Consider the following 18086-nt stretch of genomic DNA (forward strand, 5'->3'; position numbering starts at 1 on the left):
AAAGAACTAAGAAAATAACTCAAAGAGGTGGATGGTCGCGGTGGCTCACACCTGTAATCCCAGCACTTTGGAGGCTGAGGCAGGTGGATCACGAGGTCAGAAGTTCAAGACCCAGCCTCACCAACATGGTGAAACACCCTCTACTAAAAATACAAAAATTAGCCGGGCATGGTGGCTCGCGCCTGTAATCCCAGCTACTAAGGAGGCTGAGGCAAGATAATCGCTTGAACCCAGGAGGCGGAGGTTTGCAGTGAGCCGAGATTACACCACTGCACTCCAGCCTGGGTGACAGAGCAAGACTCCCTCTCAAAAAGAAAAAAATAAAAAATTAAAAATTAGCTGGGCGTGGTGGCGTGCTCCTGTAATCCCAGCCACTCAGGAGGCTGAGGCAGGAGAACTGCTTGAGTGGCGGTTGCAGTGAGCCGAGATCGCGCCACTGCACTACTCCAGCGCTGTGGCGACAAGAGAAAGACTCTGTCTCAAAAAACAAACAAACACACAAAAACTCGCGGAGTAAACAGCCAGTGCCAGGGCCCTGAGGCAGGAAGTTCTGTTTTGTGAAGAACAGAAAGAGACCGTGTTTCTGTTGTGAGGAGAGTATTGCTAAGACAATGTTGAAGGGGCATTCAGGATAGAATGAGGAGGTAGAAATTTAACCGAAACAGGAAGCCGCTGAAAGGCATTGGAGGGGGAGGAGGATTGCAGAGGGGTCGCGGGAGAGACCAGGGAGCAGTTGGAGGTGTTTTCAGTGATTCAGGTGAGAGACAATGGGGCTTGGACTGGGCTGGAGCTGTGGAGGTGGAGAGAAGCGGGCAAATTCAAGGGCTCAGGAATGGATTAACTGCGAAGGTTGAAGAAAAGGAATGAGGTGACCTTGGGGTTCACGCCTGGGTGATGAGGCGCTTTAGTGGTGCCTTTTTTCAGATTTGAGTCTGGAGTCGGGTCTGAGGGGTGGGGCTCCTTCAAGCGAAGGCTCAGTGGAGACAGAAGGAATTGGGCTCAGTCGGGAGGCAGCGATGGAAGTCAGCAATTGCTTGGGGCAGAATGCGATTTCCGGGGAGGAGGCGAGGGTATGTAGACAGAGGGGGTTGGACACACCAGGAGGGGAGGAGCCAGCCGAGAGATCCTGAGTCCTCTCAGTCCTTAGTTAAAAACCTCCATCCTCACTTTGTTCGCTCCTCAGTCGTCCAGGCGGATTCCTTTTTCGCCAGGTAAGGCTCGCCTGGGTGTTTGGGGCCCGGGTTTCCCCGGGTAAGGCTGGTCCAGGCGCGTGGGCTCCGGGGTGCCCCGGGTAAGGCTGGTTCAGGCACGAGGGGCCCAAGGTGCCCCAGGCAGGGCTGATCCGGGTGCGTGGGTCCAGGGGTGCCCCAGGTAAGGCTGGCCCAGGTGCGTGGGGCCCGGGGTGGGGCAGGCAGTTGGTCCCCTCACTTTACTCCCTGCTCTTTCCCTTACCTTCCGTGGCGAAGTGAGGAAAAAAGTATCCTAAGACTTCTTTATCCCCAAATTGGAAACATTAAAGTAGTTCTGTGAAGAAAAAATGAAGTCAAGAAAATGAGGTGGTATTTGACAAGTCCTAGCTTTAAAAAAAAGGATAGAGGAGGCGGAAGCGGTGGCTCACGCCTGTAATCCCAGCGCTTTGGAAGGCCGAGGCGGGCGGCGGTCGGGAGTTCGAGACCAGCCTAACCAACATTGGAGAACCCCGTCTCTACTAAAAATAGAAAATTAGCCGGGCGTGATGGCGCATGCCTTAATTTCAGCTACTCGGGAGGCTGAGGCAAGAGAATCGCTTGAACCCGAGAGGCGGAGGTTGCACTGAGCCAAGATAGCGCCATTGCACTCCAGCCTGGGCAACAAGGGCGAAACTCCGTCTCAAAAAAAAAAAAAAAGATGGAGAGCCGGGCGCCTTGGCTCACACCTGTTAGTCCAACACTTTGGGAGGCCGAGGCGGGCGAATCACGAGGTCAGGAGATCGAGACCATCCTGGCCAACATGGGGAAACCCCGTCTCTACTAAAAATAAAAAATTAGCCGGGTGTGCTGGCTCGCGTCTGTAACATTCACAGCTACTCGGGAGGCTGAGGCAGGAAAATCGCTTGAACCGGGGAGGCGGAGGTTGCAGTGAGCCGAGATAGGGCCACTGCACTGCAGCCTGGGCAGCAGAGCGAAACTCTTGTCTCAAAAAAAAAAGTGTTCTATTATGTGACTGGAAAAATTGATTTGGAAGTAATAACTTATGCATTTTCTTCAATTTCCTCCAATTGTTAGGCAAATTTCATTCTTGTTCAAATTGCAAAAGGAAAGCGTGCCTTCCATAATGGACCCCCAACTCTCACAAAGAAGAAACCATTCTCTCCAGCCCCTCCCTGTCCTCCTCAGATTCACCTCTGTGTCCTCCCCTTCCCTGCAGCCTTCTCCCAACTTGCACTCCAGACTCTGCTAATGACTTGTGTGCCTTTTTAAGCAAACACATGCATAGAGAAGTGCTTTTTTTTCCTGTCTATAATATGAGGTGATTTTCTACATTAAATAGACGTTAAAATTTGGTGTCATGATTAAATAAACGTTAAAATTTGGTGTTATGAACTTGAATTCTAGGCACCAAGGCACAGTTTCCAGTAGACCCAAGTCCTGCTCTGCAGAGAGTTCGTCTTCCCCGCGAAGGTACAGAGGTGGATGAACTGCTGAGACTTGGTAGGTAGTTTGGTGGGGAATTTTTTTTTTTTTTTTGAGACTGAGTCTCGCTCTGTTACCCAGGCTGGAGTGCAGTGGCGCGATCTCGGCTCACTCCAAGCTCCGCCTCCCGGGTTCACGCCATTCTCCTGCCTCAGCCTCCTGAGTAGCCGGGACTACAGGCGCCCGCCACTGCGCCCGGCTAATTTTTGTATTTTTAGTAGAGACGGGGTTTCACCATGTTAGCCAGGGTGGTCTCGATCTCCGGACCTCGTGATCTGCCCGTCTCGGCCTCCTAAAGTGCTGGGATTACAGGCGTGAGCTACCGCGCCCGGCCAACCAGTGGGGTATTTTATTTTTTGAGACAGAGTTTCGCTCTTGTCTCCCAGGCTGGAGTGCAATGGTGCCATCTCCGCTCACTGCAACCTCCGTCTCCTGAGTTCAAGCGATTCTCCTCCCTCAGCCTCCCAAGTAGCTGGTATTATAGGCGCCTGCCACTATGCCTGGTTAATTTTTGTGCTTTAGTAGAGACGGGGTTTCGCCATTTCAGCCAGTGTGGTCTCGAGCTCCTGACCTCAGGTGATCCTTCCACCTCCATCTCCCCAAGTGATGGGATTACAGGCGTGAGCCACCGCGCCTGGACTGGGGAGGGGTATTTTAGAGTGAAACGGGGGAAGTGACCTTGAGTCTGATAAAGAAATGAGTCCTAACTATAGTGTGGGTCAGGACCCTTTTGCAGTCTGGTGCTATTAGCAGAACCCACAGTTTCCTAATCACTAGAAACCACGTTTTATTTCACATAACAGTTGTTGCAAGTTTTGCAGTCACTACTTCAAGATTAAAAGGTAGGACTGGCGTGGTGGCTCACACCTGTAATCCCAGTACTTTGGGAGGTTGAGGAGGGCAGATCACTTGAGGTCTGGAGTTCGAGACCAGTCTGGCCAACATGGCGAAACCCCATCTCTACTAAAAAATACAAAAATTAGCCGGGCGTGGTGGCACACTCCTGTAGTCCCAGCTACTTGGGAGGCTGAGGCAGGAGAATCGCTTGAACCTGGGAAGCGGGGGTTGCAGTGAGCTGAGATTGTGCCACTGCACTCCAGCCTGGATGACACTGAGACTCCATCTCAAAAACAAAACAAAACCCTGTAAATTACTTGAATGCCCACTGCTGAGGGAATTACTTACTGAACCAAAATATGTTCAATATGTTCAAAATATGGCATGTCACACATAGAAAAGTGAGGTGTGCACATGTAACTGGAAGATTACAAATGGCCTATTGAAAAAGAAAAATAATGTTAAAAGTATAAAGCTATTAAAAAAATTAAATGTCCCCTGACCTAAGGAAAGAGACATACCAACTAGAATTTGAAGTTGGCATTCTCCTTTATTGTCCTCCCATGCACCCATAAAAATCAGGCACTTTAGCTTGGTATGGTGGCATGCCTATAATACCACCTCCTTAGGATAAGACTGAGGTGAGAGGATCACTTGGTCCCAGGAGTTTGTGACCGCAGCCAACAGTGATCATGCCACTGCTTGTCACGCTGGGTGATAGTGAGACCTCAAAAAAAAAAAAAAAGCATAAACACAAAAGAAAAGGCACCCGCATATTGTGAGAGATACCACACCAAACTTTGGGTGGCCTCAGAGGTCAGATTATAGAAACTGAGGTGAGGGAATATTAATTGTTCTTATATAAAAGAAAGAAAAAATAAAACAGAAGTACATAATCCCCCAGCAAATTCAGAATAACACACACACCAACCCCCCAATAACAGGCTGCCAATGTTGAAAAGGTAATTCACCACAAAGGAAATGCAAGCAGATAAACATATGAAAAGATGGCAGTCACAAGCCAAGGCAATGCAAATCAACAAGCTTTTTTCCATCCCTAAAATTAAAGGAAAAGTTTATTCTCTCTCCCAACCCCCAATCCTGTGAGCGAAGTGCTAACTACTTTTTGCCCTTCCCAACCGGTGTTCTCCTATATTTTGCATACTTTTGGAGTAACCTCCTTAAAATATAAAGCAGAACTTGTGAGTACACTGATGAAAATCTCCCAAGTCTCCCTAATCACTTTCTTCCTTTTTTTTTTTTCTGTCTGACAGGGTCTTACTCTGCCACCCAAGTTCTGGAGTGCAGTGATGCAATCATAGCTCACAGTAACCTTGAACTCCCGGGCTCAAGTGATCCCCCCCCACCTCAGCCCCCCAAGTAGCTCAGACTGCAAGCAGAAGCCAGGATGCCTGCTCCCTGAGCCCTTTTGATGGCTACCATCCAACCCTGAGGCACAATTTGCTAAATTTGTACCAGCCTCTGCTTTCTTCTTGATCAGGGATTCTAAACCCAGAGTGCCTGGGAAGTGCCTGGCTAGAATTCAGAGTATGTGATATCTTGGATGTGAAAAAGGTCACATTTATTGTCATTAAACGCTAATTATAATTTAGTCTTCAGCATTTGAGGCCAGGAGCAGTAATGCTTGTAATCTCAGCACTTAGGGAGGCCTAGGCGGGTGGATCACCTGAGGTCAGGAATTTGAAACCAGCGTGGGCAACACGGTGAAACCCCGTCTCTACTAAAAATACAAAACTTAGCTGGGCGTGCTGGCGTGTGCCTGTAGTCCTCAACCCAGGAGGCTGAGGTGGAAGAATCGCTTGAACCCGGGAGGTAGGGTTTGCAGTAAGCCGAGATTGTGCCACTACACTCCAGCCTAGTCGACAGAGTGAGACTCTCTCAAAAAAAAAGAAAAAAAAGTAGCATTTGATACGGTTAATGACAAATAATAAATCCCACTGCATCGGGCTGTGATTTTCAGTTTTAAGCCAGGCATGGTGGTGTGTGCTTGTATTCCCAGCTACTCAGGAGGCTGAGAAAGGAGTTTGAGTGTAGCCTGGGCAACATGGCAAGACGCTGTCTCTTTAAAAAGTTAATTAATTTCCGGTTTCTCATTGCACCTATCATGTACTATAGAGTGACTCTTGGAAAACACATTACCCAAAAAAGGTAGTGTTACATAATAGGGCACTGGCCAGATGAATTACTGAAAAGGTCTAAAAATCCCCAGGGTCACTATGAATGTGGCCAGAGTGGATATTTGCCCCTGCACTGGCTGTAATCAGGATGTTCAAACACTGGAATGTGTTTTGATATGCATTCTCCTGACATAATTGACAATCTTTTTGTGTTTACTGTACATACGGTTTTTGTACATGTGTTTAAGAATGGGATTGTACTCATAGTATATTTTCTGCACTGTTTTTTTCCTTCTAACGTACCAAAGACATCCTTAACCAATGTGTATGATTCTAATATACTCTATTATGTAAAGTATAATTTTTATACGTACATTAAACATATTGTATGCACCATATAGAGTATATATATATCATAACATATGGTGTATATATATAACATAATGTATATTATTATTATTTGAGATGGAGTTTCACGCTTGTTGCCCAGGCTGGAGTGCAATGGCGTGGTCTCAGCTCACTGCAACCTCCACCTCTGGCATTCAAGCAATTGTCCTGCCTCAACCTCCCGAGTAGCTGGGACGACAGGCGCCCACCACCACGCCTGGCTAATTTTTGTATTTTTAGTGGAGACAGGATTTCATTTTGGCCAGGCTGGTCTCGAACTCCTGACCTCAGGTGATCCACCCACCTTGGCCTCCCAAAGTGCTGGAATTAACATGCGTGAGCCACTGTGCCTGGCCATAATGTATATTATAATGTATATTTTATAAATTAATGTATTTTATGTACTTATATATAATTATATCTATTATATATAATCGCATTGTGTACATAAACCATCATTTGTTCAATCCTTCTCTTTTAAGGACATTGTTTTCTAATTTGTTTTAGTTTATCAATTTTATTTTAGTTTTCGCTTTAGTTTTTTTTTGAGATGGAGTCTTGCTCGCTCTGTTGCCTAGGCTGTAGTGCAGTGGCGTTAACCTTAATTCAACCTCCACCTCCCAGGGTCAAGTGATTCTCCTGTCTCAGCCTCTGGAGTAGCTGGGATTACAGACACCCGCCATCATGCCCAGCTGATTTTTGTATTCTTAGTAGAGACAGGGTTTCACCGTGTTGGCCAGGCTAGTCACCATGTTGGCCAGGCTGGTCTGGAACTCCTGACCTCAGGTGATCTGCCTTCCTCAACCTCCCAAAGTGTTGGGATTACAGGCATAAGCCACTGCAACCGGCCTCAAGTTCACTTATTGTAGCGTTTATTGGACACAATAAAGGCACAATTGTTATCAAAAGAATTTGTCTGCATGTGCCTGTAGAAGTTTACCCTTGTTTTCAGCTTTCTGTTTCATCTTGGCAAGTCAAGTAGAAGTCTGTTTCACCAGGGAGAGCTCAGTGGTTTTCCTTAAGGATTTTCAGTTTGAAAAAAAATTAGAAGCATTATCAGGCCAGGCCCGATGCCACTGCACTCCAACCTCAGCGAGTGAGACCCTGCGTCAAAAAAAAAAAAAAAAAAAGGCATTGGAGCATTTTCTGGTTGTTTTTTTTTTTTTTTTTTTTTTGGCTCTGTTGCCCAGGCTGGAGTGCAGTGGCCGGATCTCAGCTCACTGCAAGCTCCACCTTCCAGGTTCATGCCATTTTCCTGCCTCAGCCTCCCGAGTAGCTGGGACTACAGGCGCCCACCACCACGCCCAGCTAATTTTTGTATTTTTTTAGTGGAGATGGGGTTTCACCATGTTAGCCAGGATGGTCTTGATCTCCCGACCTCGTGTTCCACCCACCTTGGCCTCCCAAAGTGCTGGGATTACAGGCGTGAGCCACCACGCCCGGCCAGTAGCATTTTCAAACATCAGTGAAAGTACTCATCATCCAGATTCAAAAACAAATATTTTTCCCCATTTGCTTAATCTCCCTTTTTTCTTATTTATTTGTTTGCTGTGTTTTAAAGTAAATCCCAGACATCATACCATTTCACCTGTAAAAACTTCAGTATGTGGTTTTTATGAAATAAGGACTCTTTCTTAACTAAATACAGTATTGTTACAGTTAATAAAATATATATTCCTCAATATCATTTAATAATCAGTCCATATTCAATACTCCCTGCATTTTACAGTTGATTCATTCAAATAGAGATCCAAAATAGGGGGAGCATACACTGCATCTAGTGAATTCCCTTAGTCTCCTGAATGAGAGTGGGCCCCTTTATTCCTGTTGAAGTCCTGTATAAGTTCCTACAGACCTGTCCTGTGGGCTACTTGGTTGCTTTCTCAGTCCTTGATTAGATTCAGATACTACTGGTGCTTGGTTTTTAAAATTTACTTAATTATTGAGGATGAGGCTGGGTGAGGTGGCTCACACCTGTAATCCCAGCACTTTGGGAGGCCTAGGTGGGCGGATCACCTGAGGTCGGGAGTTTGAGACCAGCCTAACCAACATGGAGAAACCTCGTCTCTACTAAAAGTACAAAATTAGCCGGGCGTGGTGGCGCATGCCTGTAATCCCAGCTACTCGGGAGGCTGAGGCAGGAGAATCTTGAACCTGGGAGGCGGAGGTTACGGTGAGTCAAGATCACACCATTGCACTCCAGCCTGGGCAACAAGAGTGAAAATCCATCTCAAAAAAAAGGGGGATTAAGTGTGTGACTAATATTGATTCCTTCTCTTTTTTAGTAATCATTTACATGTTTCTTCTTTTAACCTTTTCTCTGGTGTAATCAAGATTTTCTGTATACATTTGTCCCCCTTACCTCCTGTTGCTCATATTTTGGAAGTTAATTTTGTGATAAGTGCCATGTTTTTAAAACAATTTTTTATAACTATCATGCTTTTTCTTCTTTTTTTTTAGCTGTTCATTTATAATTTTTTTTTTTTGTTTTTGTTTTTGAGACAGAGGCTCACTCTGTAGCCCAGAGGCATGATCTGGGCTCATTGCAACTTCCACATCCTGAGTTGAATTTTTTTTTTTTTTTTTTTTTGAGACAGTGTCTTGGTCTCTTGCTCTTGTCACACAGGCTGGAGTGCAACCGCACAATCTTAGCTCACTGCAACCTCCACCTCCTGGCTTCAACTGAGTCCCCTGCCTCAGCTTCCCAAGCAGCTGGGACTATAGGAACCCACCACCACACTCAGCTAAATTTGTATTTTTAGTAGAGATGGGGTTTCACGGTGTTGGCCAGGCTAGTCACGAACTCCTGACCTCAGGTGATCCGCCCACCTCAGCCTCCCAAAGTGCTGGGATTACAGGCATGAGCCGCCTCACCTGGCATAATTTGTTTTTTTTAAAAAACTAGAGATGAGGTCTCACTATATTGCTGAGGCTGGTCTCAAACTCCTGGGTTCAAGCAATTACCTCGGCCACCCAAAGTGCTGGGATTACAGGTGTGAGCCACTGCACTTGGCCTGTTTTAAATTTTTATGGTTACATAGTAGATGTATTTATTTATTTTCATATAGACATGCAATGTGTAATAATCACATCAGGGTAATTGGGGGTATCCTATCCACCGCCTCAAGCATTTATCATTTCTTCTTGTTAAAAACATTCCAATTACACTCTTTACGTATACAATAAGCTATTGTTGAGTGTAGGTACCTTGTTGTGCTACCAAATACTAGATCATTATTGTACCCATTAACCATCCCTATTCCCTGCACCCATCCACCTACTACCCTGCCCAGCCTCTGGTAACTATCATTCTATTCTCTTTTTTTTGAGACAGGGTCTCACTCTGTCACATAGTACGGTGGCATGATCTTGGCTCACTGCAACCTCCACCTCCCGGGTTCAAGCAGTTCTTATGCCTCAGCCTCCTGAGTAGCTGGGACTACAGGTACATGCCACTAAGTCCGGCTAATTTTTATTTTTGTTTTTGTTTTTGTTTTTGTTTTGAGATGGAGTCTCACTCTGACCCTCAGGCCGGAATGGAGTGGCGCGACCTAGGCTCACTGCAAGCTCTGCCTCCCGGGTTCAAGCCATTCTCCTGCCTCAGCCTCCCAAGTAGCTGGGACTACAGGTGCCCGCCACCACGCCCAGCTAATTTTTTATTTATATTTTTAGTAAAGATGGGGTTTTACCATATTAGCCAGGATGGTCTCTATCTTCTGACCTTGTGATCTGCCTGCCTCAGCCTCCCAGAGTGTTGGGATTCCAGGCGTAAGCCACCATGCCTAGCCTCTGCTAATTTTTGTATTTTTAGTAGAGATGAGGTTTTGCCATGTTGGCCAGGCTGGTCTCGAAGTCCTGACTTCAGGTGATCCACCTGCCTTGGCCTCCCAAAGTGCTGGGATTCTAGATATGAGCCGCTGTGCCTGACTTTTTTCGCTATTCTCTGGAAGAGTTTGGGCACAACTATGGTAATAGTCGCTTCTACATTTTCTGATTTAATTATGAAAGTTGAATGGTGCTCCCATTTTTCAACCATGCTTTATCTGTAGTTGTGCCCCCCTTTTGTTCATAGTGTTCCTTATTTGTATTTTGGTTTTGTTAATTCTCTATAAATTTCTGCTTTTCATTTCTTTGATTTGTGCACATTTCTTGGTTTCTTGGGTAGATTTTGCCCTGAATCTGGTAATTTAACTTTAATTTTTATTCTTTTCTAACATTTTAAGTCGATACATTTTCCTCAAAGCACCACTTCAGCTACATTCCCCAGGTTTTTTTTTTTTTTTTTTTTGAGATGGAGTCTCGCTCTGTCACCCAGGCTGGAGTGCAGTGGCCGGATCTCAGCTCACTGCAAGCTCTGTCTCCTGGGTTCCCGCCATTCTCCTGCCTCAGCCTCCCGAGGAGCCGGGACTACAGGCGCCGCCACCTCGCCCGGCTAGTTTTTTTGTATTTTTTTAGTAGAGACGGGGTTTCACTGTGTTAGCCAGGATGGTCTCGATCTCCTGACCTCGTGATCCGCCCGTCTCGGCCTCCCAAAGTGCTGGGATTACAGGCTTGAGCCACCGCGCCCGGCCTATTCCCCAAGTTTTGATAGGTAATTATCATTTTGATTTAGTATTTTAAGTTTCTCCATTAGTTTGATTGATTAGTTATTTTAAAATTTAAATAACTTTAACCTTTAGTATTTAAACATTAAACATAGAAGTTTTAAAATTTAATTTATCTTTTAATTTTATGCTATTATTTTTCCTGGTTCAGTTTTTATTGCAATGAAAAATTTCTGAAATTATTTTTTAGAAACGCGGTCTCACTATGTTGCCCAGGCTGTTGTTGAACTTCTGGGCTCAAGTAATCACTCTACCTCAACCTCCCAGAGTGCTAGGATTACAAGTGTGACACCGTGCCCTGCTTGAAATTCTTAGTTGGGTGCTCAGCATATATCTTTTGCCCTGACATGAATGACATTTTAGCTGCTTATATGATTCTTATTTTGCAGGGGAGGGGACAGGGTCTCACACTGTCACCCAGGCTGGAGTGCAGTGGCGCGATGTCAGCTCACTGCATCCTCTGCCCCCCTCAGGCTCAAGTGATCCTCTTACCTCAGCCTCAGTTACTGCTGGGACTACAGGTGCACACCACCACACCAGGCTAATATTTTTATATTTTTGTAGAGACAGAGTTTCACCATGTTATCTAGGCAGGTCTCAATCTCATAAGCTAAGTGATTCACCTGCCTTCACCAAGGAAGCCTTTCTAGATTGCCCTGTACTCTAAAAAACAATATTCTTGGCTGGGCACGGTGGCTCACGCTTGTAATCCCAGCACTGTGGGAGGCCAAGGGGGGCGGATCACGAGGTCAGGAGTTTGAGGCCAGGCTGGCCAACATGGTGAAACTCTTGAGCCTTCGAAGTAGTTGGGACCACAGGCGTGTGTCACTATACCTAGCTAATTTTTATATTTTTTGTAAAGACAGGTCTCCCTATGTTGCCCAGGCTGGTCTTGAACTCCTTGGGCCAAGTGATTCACCTCAGCCTCTATAAAAGTGCTGGGATGGCCGGGCGCGGTGGCTCAACCCTGTAATCCCAGCACTTTGGGACGCTGAGACGGGCGGATCACGAGGTCAGGAGATCGAGACCATCCTGGCTAACACGGTGAAACCCCGTCTCTACTAAAAAATACAAAAAACTAGCCGGGCGAGGTGGCGGGCGCCTGTAGTCCCAGCTACCCCAGAGGCTGAGGCAGGAGAATGGCATAAACCCGGGAGGCGGAGCTTGCAGTGAGCTGAGATCCGGCCACTGCACTCCAGCCTGGGCGACAGAGCGAGACTCCGTCTCAAAAAAAAAAAAAAGTGCTGAGATTACACCCGTGAGCCACCATGCCTGGCCAAGAAAGTCATTTTGAATTGGCTTGATAACTAGTTTTCAGAAAAAGTCTTAATAATCTCTGCAATTCAAAAGGGACACCTGTTTCTCAATTTTCTGTAAGATTCCATTCAAGTTAGCTGAGACTTGGATGATTTGGTATGATACATATGTTGATTTTTTAAAGAATAACATCTATTTTCTTGTAATTAATCTCATTATAGAGAACATAGACAACAAAGCTAATAGTATGGCAAATCAGACAGCTTCATTCGTAGTTGTCTGCTCTTTGGTTAATTTATTGCTTTCAAATCTTTATGTAAAGGGAGTTTTCATGCTAATCTATAAATTTTGAATTCTAATTTTTTTCTGGTCTTAGTTTACAGATACCCATTTTGTTAGTGAACCTTTTATTAATTTATTATGGAGTGCACCCAGCATAGTTTTCTTAACTAAGCTCATATTCTTACAAAGTTTCTCAAGAGAATTCTTCAGTAAGTAATTTTTCATTTCTTTGTTTCAGATTGACGTATTTTAAGATTTTTTAATTTCTGAAGTCTAGCCGACCTGTAAGAACAAAATCATTCTGCAGGAATTAAAAAGAGAATCCAGTCTTGACAACATATCCACAATGTCTGATGTATCTACTAGTGTACAATCAAAATTTGCTAGACTTGCAAAGAAACAGGAAAATATCACCTATATGAAAAAAAAGCCGTTAACAGAAACTGAAAAGGACATAGCTCCAGTATTAGATTTAAAGTGCAAGGACGTATCAGCAATTGTTATGAATAAGTTTAAGGTCTTAATGGAAATTCAAGACCTGATGTTTGAGGAGATGAGGGAAACTCTTAAAAGTGACCTAAAGGCAATTTTAGGAGGAGAAACTACAATACCTGAGGTAAAGAATTCAGAGAACTCCAGTAGTAGGACAGAGTTTCAACAAATAATCAATTTAGCATTACAAAAAACAGGGATGCTAGGGAAAACGGAAGGAGAAAACTCTAAAGTAGGTGATGATATTGAAAATTTAACCTTTAAAGTCAAAGAAGTAAATGAGCTGAGCGGTAAATTAGATAACGCTGATGAATACAATAGTAAGGAAGGTAAGACATTACCCCAGAATGAATCACAAAGTTACGGGGGAAGTATGGAAGAAACTTTATGCAATGTAGGTGACAGACATGGAAATCACAATGTCCATTTAGACATTACAGAAGGAGAGAGTAGGAAGGATGGAGAGGATGAATTTGTCAAAGACATGAGAGAGGAAAGAAAATTTCAGAAATTCGAGAATAAAGAGGACATTTTAAAAGCCTCCAGAGAAGAAAAAGTGTTGATGGATGAAGGAGCAGTACTTACCCTGGCTGCCAACCTTTCATCAGCAACGCTGAATATTAGTAAGCAATGGAGTGATGTCTTCAACATTCTGAGAGAACATGATTTTGAACCTAAATTTCTGTGCGAAGTTAAATTGACATTTAAATGTGATGGTGAAATAAAGACATTTTCAGATCTGCAAAGCCTTAGAAAATTTGCCAGCCAAAAATCTTCTATAAAAGAATTACTGAAAGATGTACTCCCACAAAAGGAAGAAATAAGTGGAGGAGGAAGAGGATATGGAACTCAAGAAAAAAGGGTAAGCATACAAATAGATAAAGCTTGTGTTGTATAAATGTAATAGTTGGGACGGTTATTTTGAAGAATAAATCAAATTTTTTTTTCTTGAGATGGAGTTTTGCTCTTGTTGGCCAGGCGGGAGTGCAATGGCCTGATCTCAGCTCACCACAAACCCACCTCCCAGGTTCAAGTGATTCTCCTGTCTCAGCCTCCCAAGTAGCTGGGATTACAGGCTTGTGCCACCATGCCCAGATAATTTTGTATTTTTAGTAGAGTCGGGTTTCTCCATGTTGGTCAGGCTGGTCTCAAACTCCCGACCTCAGGTGATTCACCCACGTTGGCCACCCGACGTGCTGGGATTACAGGTGTGAGCCACTGCGCCGGGCCAGATAAATCAAAGAAAAATGATTCCTTAAAAGTAAAAGCATAATAAAAGTAATGATTTAAAGGATACTTTTTTTTTCTGTGAAAGTTTTATTACTTGCCGAGGGCAAGGGGGCCTCAGTCCTTCTTGGCAGCTGGTTTAATCATGGTAGCCAAGATGGTGCTCAGCTCCTCTCCCTCTTGGTGTGGATGTGTGACCTCAGCCTTTTCTTGATGAACTTGAGGGCCTTTTTCATCAGGCCCTCACCATCACACCATGGATGGTGTGATGCTCCTACGTGGCAAAGCAACACACCTCTCAGATCATGTCCCACACTAACTTGGTGTGTTTGGTCAGATGCCTGGAGCAGTGGCTGTGCCTGGGCTTTTGCTCATGTTGATCACCTTGTTGCCCTTGCTAAGGCCCAAAGCCTTGGGGTCACACAGAGCTGTGGCTGCTGTTCTCCAATGGCTGCTGTGCTGGAAAGTGCTTTTTTTTTTGGAGATAAAAGTCTTGCTCTATTTCCCTGGTGGGGGTGCAGTGGCTGAATCTGGGCTCACTGCACCCTCCACCTCCCAGGCTCAAGTGATCCTCCTACTCCAGCCTCCCGATAGCTGGGACCACATGCATGCACCACCACGCCCAGCTAATTTTTGTACTTTTTGTAGAGACAAGGTTTTGCCACGTTGGCCATACTGGTCTCAAACTCCTAGGCTCAAGCAGTCTACATGCCTTGACCTCCCAAAGTGCTGGAATTACAGGTGTGAGCCACCATGTCCAGCCAAGGTCTAGATTTATAAGCCAATATTTTTTACATGTTTCCAAATGAACGCTTCTCCTCTGCCTTTCCCACATTTCCAAGTGTAACCTCTGCAAAGTGAGAATCCAGAAGGAGAAGGTACACTTGAATCAACAAATTATTTAAAAATCAGTATTTAATTCCAGAAATTAGCTGCTTCCAGTGTTTACACAGATGAGGCACCTAACCTGTCCTGGTGGGTTTGCGAAGACTGAAAAGCTCAATGGCAGACTAAGGACTTCAAGGAATATTAGGAGCCAACATTTATGTTGCAGACATCATCAGAAGCTCAGTACCTTGCTTACTTTATATTACAACAATCCTGGGGTGGTGCTGTCATTAGACCCGGCTTTATAAGGAAAAGTGAGGCACTAGTAGCAAATGTGGCAATTGGGCCAGGGTTTGAATAGTTTTGAACTGAGCTTGTATTCCTAACCAAAGCCTGCTTGTCTTTAAAGTCATAAGGCTGGCCGGGCATGGTGGCTCAAGCCTGTAATCCCAGCACTTTGGGAGGCCGAGACGGGCGGATCACGAGGTCAGGAGATCAAGACCATCCTGGCTAACATGGTGAAACCCCATCTCTACTAAAAAAATACAAAAAACTAGCCGGACGTGCTGGCAGGCGCCTGTAGTCCCAGCTACTCGGGAGGCTGAGGCAGGAGAATGGCGTAAACCCGGGAGGCGGAGCTTGCAGTGAGCTGAGATCCGGCCACTGCACTCCAGCCTGGGCGACAGAGTGAGACTCTGTCTCAAAAAAATAAATAAATAAATGAATAAAGTCATAAGGCTATAGTATAAACTGCATTTGGGGTCTTTTTTTTTTTTTTTAATTAAATTTGTTGTTATCTGTGGGGAAAGGTAAATGTGAGCTTGGCATTTTTGTTTGTGTGTGCTTATCTTCCTAAAGCAGATTGTAAACTTTAGCCTGATTACAATGCCTATTTACCATAGGACTCATGTAATAAGCAGACAATTCATTAAAACAGGTAATTACTGAGAATCAGTCACATACACAGCAGTAAATGTTGTGGGATCTAGAAGGAAGAAAGTAGACATGACCTCATATAATTTGTTCCGAGATTACATAAGAAATGACAAATATCTTGAGATGATTGTAGGGAAACTTGACTTGTTTAGGGACCTAGGCCTTCAAGAACAATTAATATTTAAGCAGTTTTTCAGATATGTTCCCATTGTCAGAATGGAAGCCATATTAAAATTAGTGAATTGAAGTTTTAATTCTTTAAAATAAATGATTTAAGTAAATAACTCTTCTTTTTCTTTGTTTAACTTTAGGGTAAAACCCTAATAGACTCAAAGCATGGAGCTGGAGAAATGACCAGTGATGGATTGAGCTTTCTATTTCTTAAAGAAGTGAAAGTTGCTAAGCCAGAGGAGATGAACAATTTAGAGGCTCAAGAGGAAGAGTTTTCTGAGCTAGAGGAGCTGGATGAAGAGGCCTCAGGGATGGAGGATGATGCAGAAGATACCTCAGGGCTGGAGGAAGAGGAAGAGGCCTCAGGGATGGAGGAGGAGGAAGAGGCCTCAGGGATGGAGGAGGAAGAAGAAGAGGCCTCAGGGCTGGAGGAGGAAGAGGCCTCAGGGTTAGAGGAGGAGGAGGAAGAGACTTCAGAACAGGACTCAACCTTTCAGGATCATACTTTGGTAGATGCAAAGCATGAAGTTGAGATAATCAGTGATGGCATGGAAACTATTTTCATTGACTCCATAGAGGATTCTGAGCCAGAGGAGGAAGAGGAAGGAAAGGACTCTGAAATAGTAAAGGTAAAGACTACCTCCCTGCCTGAGAAGAAAAAAGTCTCATGTAGACAAAAAGAAATTCCCTTTAGTTATTTGGTTGGGGACTCTGGGAAGAAAAAGTTGGTGAAACACCAGGCGGTACACAAAACCCAGAAGGAAGAGGAAACAGCTGTGCCCACAAGTCAAGGAACTGGCACACCCTGTCTGACCTTATGTTTGGCCTCTCCCTCAGAGTCACTAGAGATAGGTTATGATGAGCATAAAAAGCATTCACATACAAATTTGAGTATTTCAACAGGAGTTACCAAACTTAAGAAAACAGAAGAAAAGAAACACAGAACTCTGCACACAGAAGAACTAACATCCAAAGAAGCAGACTTAACACAGGAAACAGAAGAAAACTTGAGAAGTAGTGTGATTAATAGCATCAGAGAGATAAAAGAGGAGATTGGAAATCTGAAAAGTTCCCATCCGGATGTCTTGGAAATTAAAAATTCAGTAGATGATCTAAGTAGCAGAATGGACATACTTGAAGAAAGAATAGACAGTCTAGAAGATCAAATTGAAGAATTCTCTAAGGATACAGTGCAAATGACCAAACAGATGATTAGTAAAGAAAGGCAAAGAGATATAGAGGATAGATCCAGAAGTTGCAATATTCGTTTGATAGGAATTCCAGAAAAAGAGAATAATGAGAATGGGGCAGAGGACATAATTAAGGAAATAATTGATGAAAACTTTGCAGAACTAAAGAAAGGTTCAAGTCTTGAGATTGTCAGTGCTTGCCGAGTGCCTAGTAAGATTGATGAAAAGAGACTGACTCCTAGACACATCTTGGTAAAATTTTGGAATTCTAATGATAAAGAGAAAATAATAAGGGCTTCTAAAGAGAGAAGAGAAATAACCTACCAAGGAACAAGAATCAGGTTGACGGCAGACCTATCACTGGACACACTGGATGCTAGAAGTAAATGGAGCAATGTCTTTAAAGTTCTGCTGGCAAAAGGCTTTAATCCTAGAATCCTATATCCAGCCAAAATGGCATTTGATTTTAGGGGTAAAACAAAGGTATTTCTTGATGTTGAAGAGTTTAGAGATTATGTTTCGCATATGCCCACCTTGAGAGAATTACTGGAAAATGATGTGCTTTAGCACTCTAGGGTGACTAGAAACAATATGCTTTCCTCCCCCAGCACACATCCAAAAATCAACAAGTAAAACTGGAAAATACACTTCTACCCAGAAGGATGGACAGCTAATAGCATACTTGGGGATGAGGAGCAGGGAGTATTACAGATTTACCTAGATGTTAATAAAGTGAAAGGGTGTGTTTTAAAAAGGCTGGTCTGAATGTAGAGTTATTTCAGTTGATTGTTCAGTCAGTTACAGATAGAATTCCTTGTTCTACTTCCCCCACCCACCTCGCTACTGCAGTTGACTAGTCTTTTTAGAACTTACATTGTCCTAGCTTGTCAAAGAGTAAACTTCTTATACTATTGGGGGAGGGCCACACCTGTCAAGACGACCCATCAATGTAGTAGGAAAACAGGAGGGGACAGTAACAAAAGCACAGGAGTTCAAGGCCATCCTGGACAATGTGGTGAAACTACAAAAAAAAGGGAAGAAATGATACTTCACAAATTTGTATCA

General features: G+C 44.1%; 1 protein-coding gene across 2 annotated transcripts; it reads left to right on the forward strand.

The window, feature by feature from the left end:
- The first annotated feature begins 1059 nt into the window (after positions 1-1059).
- L1TD1 (LINE1 type transposase domain containing 1) lies at positions 1060-17769 on the forward strand. 2 transcript variants are annotated; one of them, XM_033225093.1, is made up of 4 exons: positions 1060-1211; positions 2595-2690; positions 12416-13531; positions 15972-17769. In XM_033225093.1, the coding sequence occupies exons 3-4, from the start codon at positions 12524-12526 to the stop codon at positions 17586-17588; spliced, it is 2625 nt and encodes an 874-aa protein (XP_033080984.1). In that variant the 5' UTR covers positions 1060-1211; positions 2595-2690; positions 12416-12523; the 3' UTR covers positions 17589-17769. The 2 variants fall into 2 exon arrangements, with proteins under 2 accessions (XP_033080984.1, XP_033080985.1); XM_033225094.1 differs by lacking the exons at positions 1060-1211; positions 2595-2690 and adding an exon at positions 10607-10625.
- The last annotated feature ends 317 nt before the right edge of the window (positions 17770-18086 follow it).

Source organism: Trachypithecus francoisi, unplaced genomic scaffold (genome assembly GCF_009764315.1).
Source record: "Trachypithecus francoisi isolate TF-2019V2 unplaced genomic scaffold, Tfra_2.0 Lachesis_group12, whole genome shotgun sequence".
Taxonomy (NCBI): domain Eukaryota; kingdom Metazoa; phylum Chordata; class Mammalia; order Primates; family Cercopithecidae; genus Trachypithecus; species Trachypithecus francoisi.

Bases quoted from the DNA above. Each gene is read 5' to 3' on its own strand.
- L1TD1 (XM_033225093.1), top strand. From the start codon at position 12,524: ATGTCTGATGTATCTACTAGTGTACAATCAAAATTTGCTAGACTTGCA. The intron at 13,532-15,971 runs GTAAGCATACAA...GTTTAACTTTAG, and splicing joins ATGGAACTCAAGAAAAAAGG to GGTAAAACCCTAATAGACTC.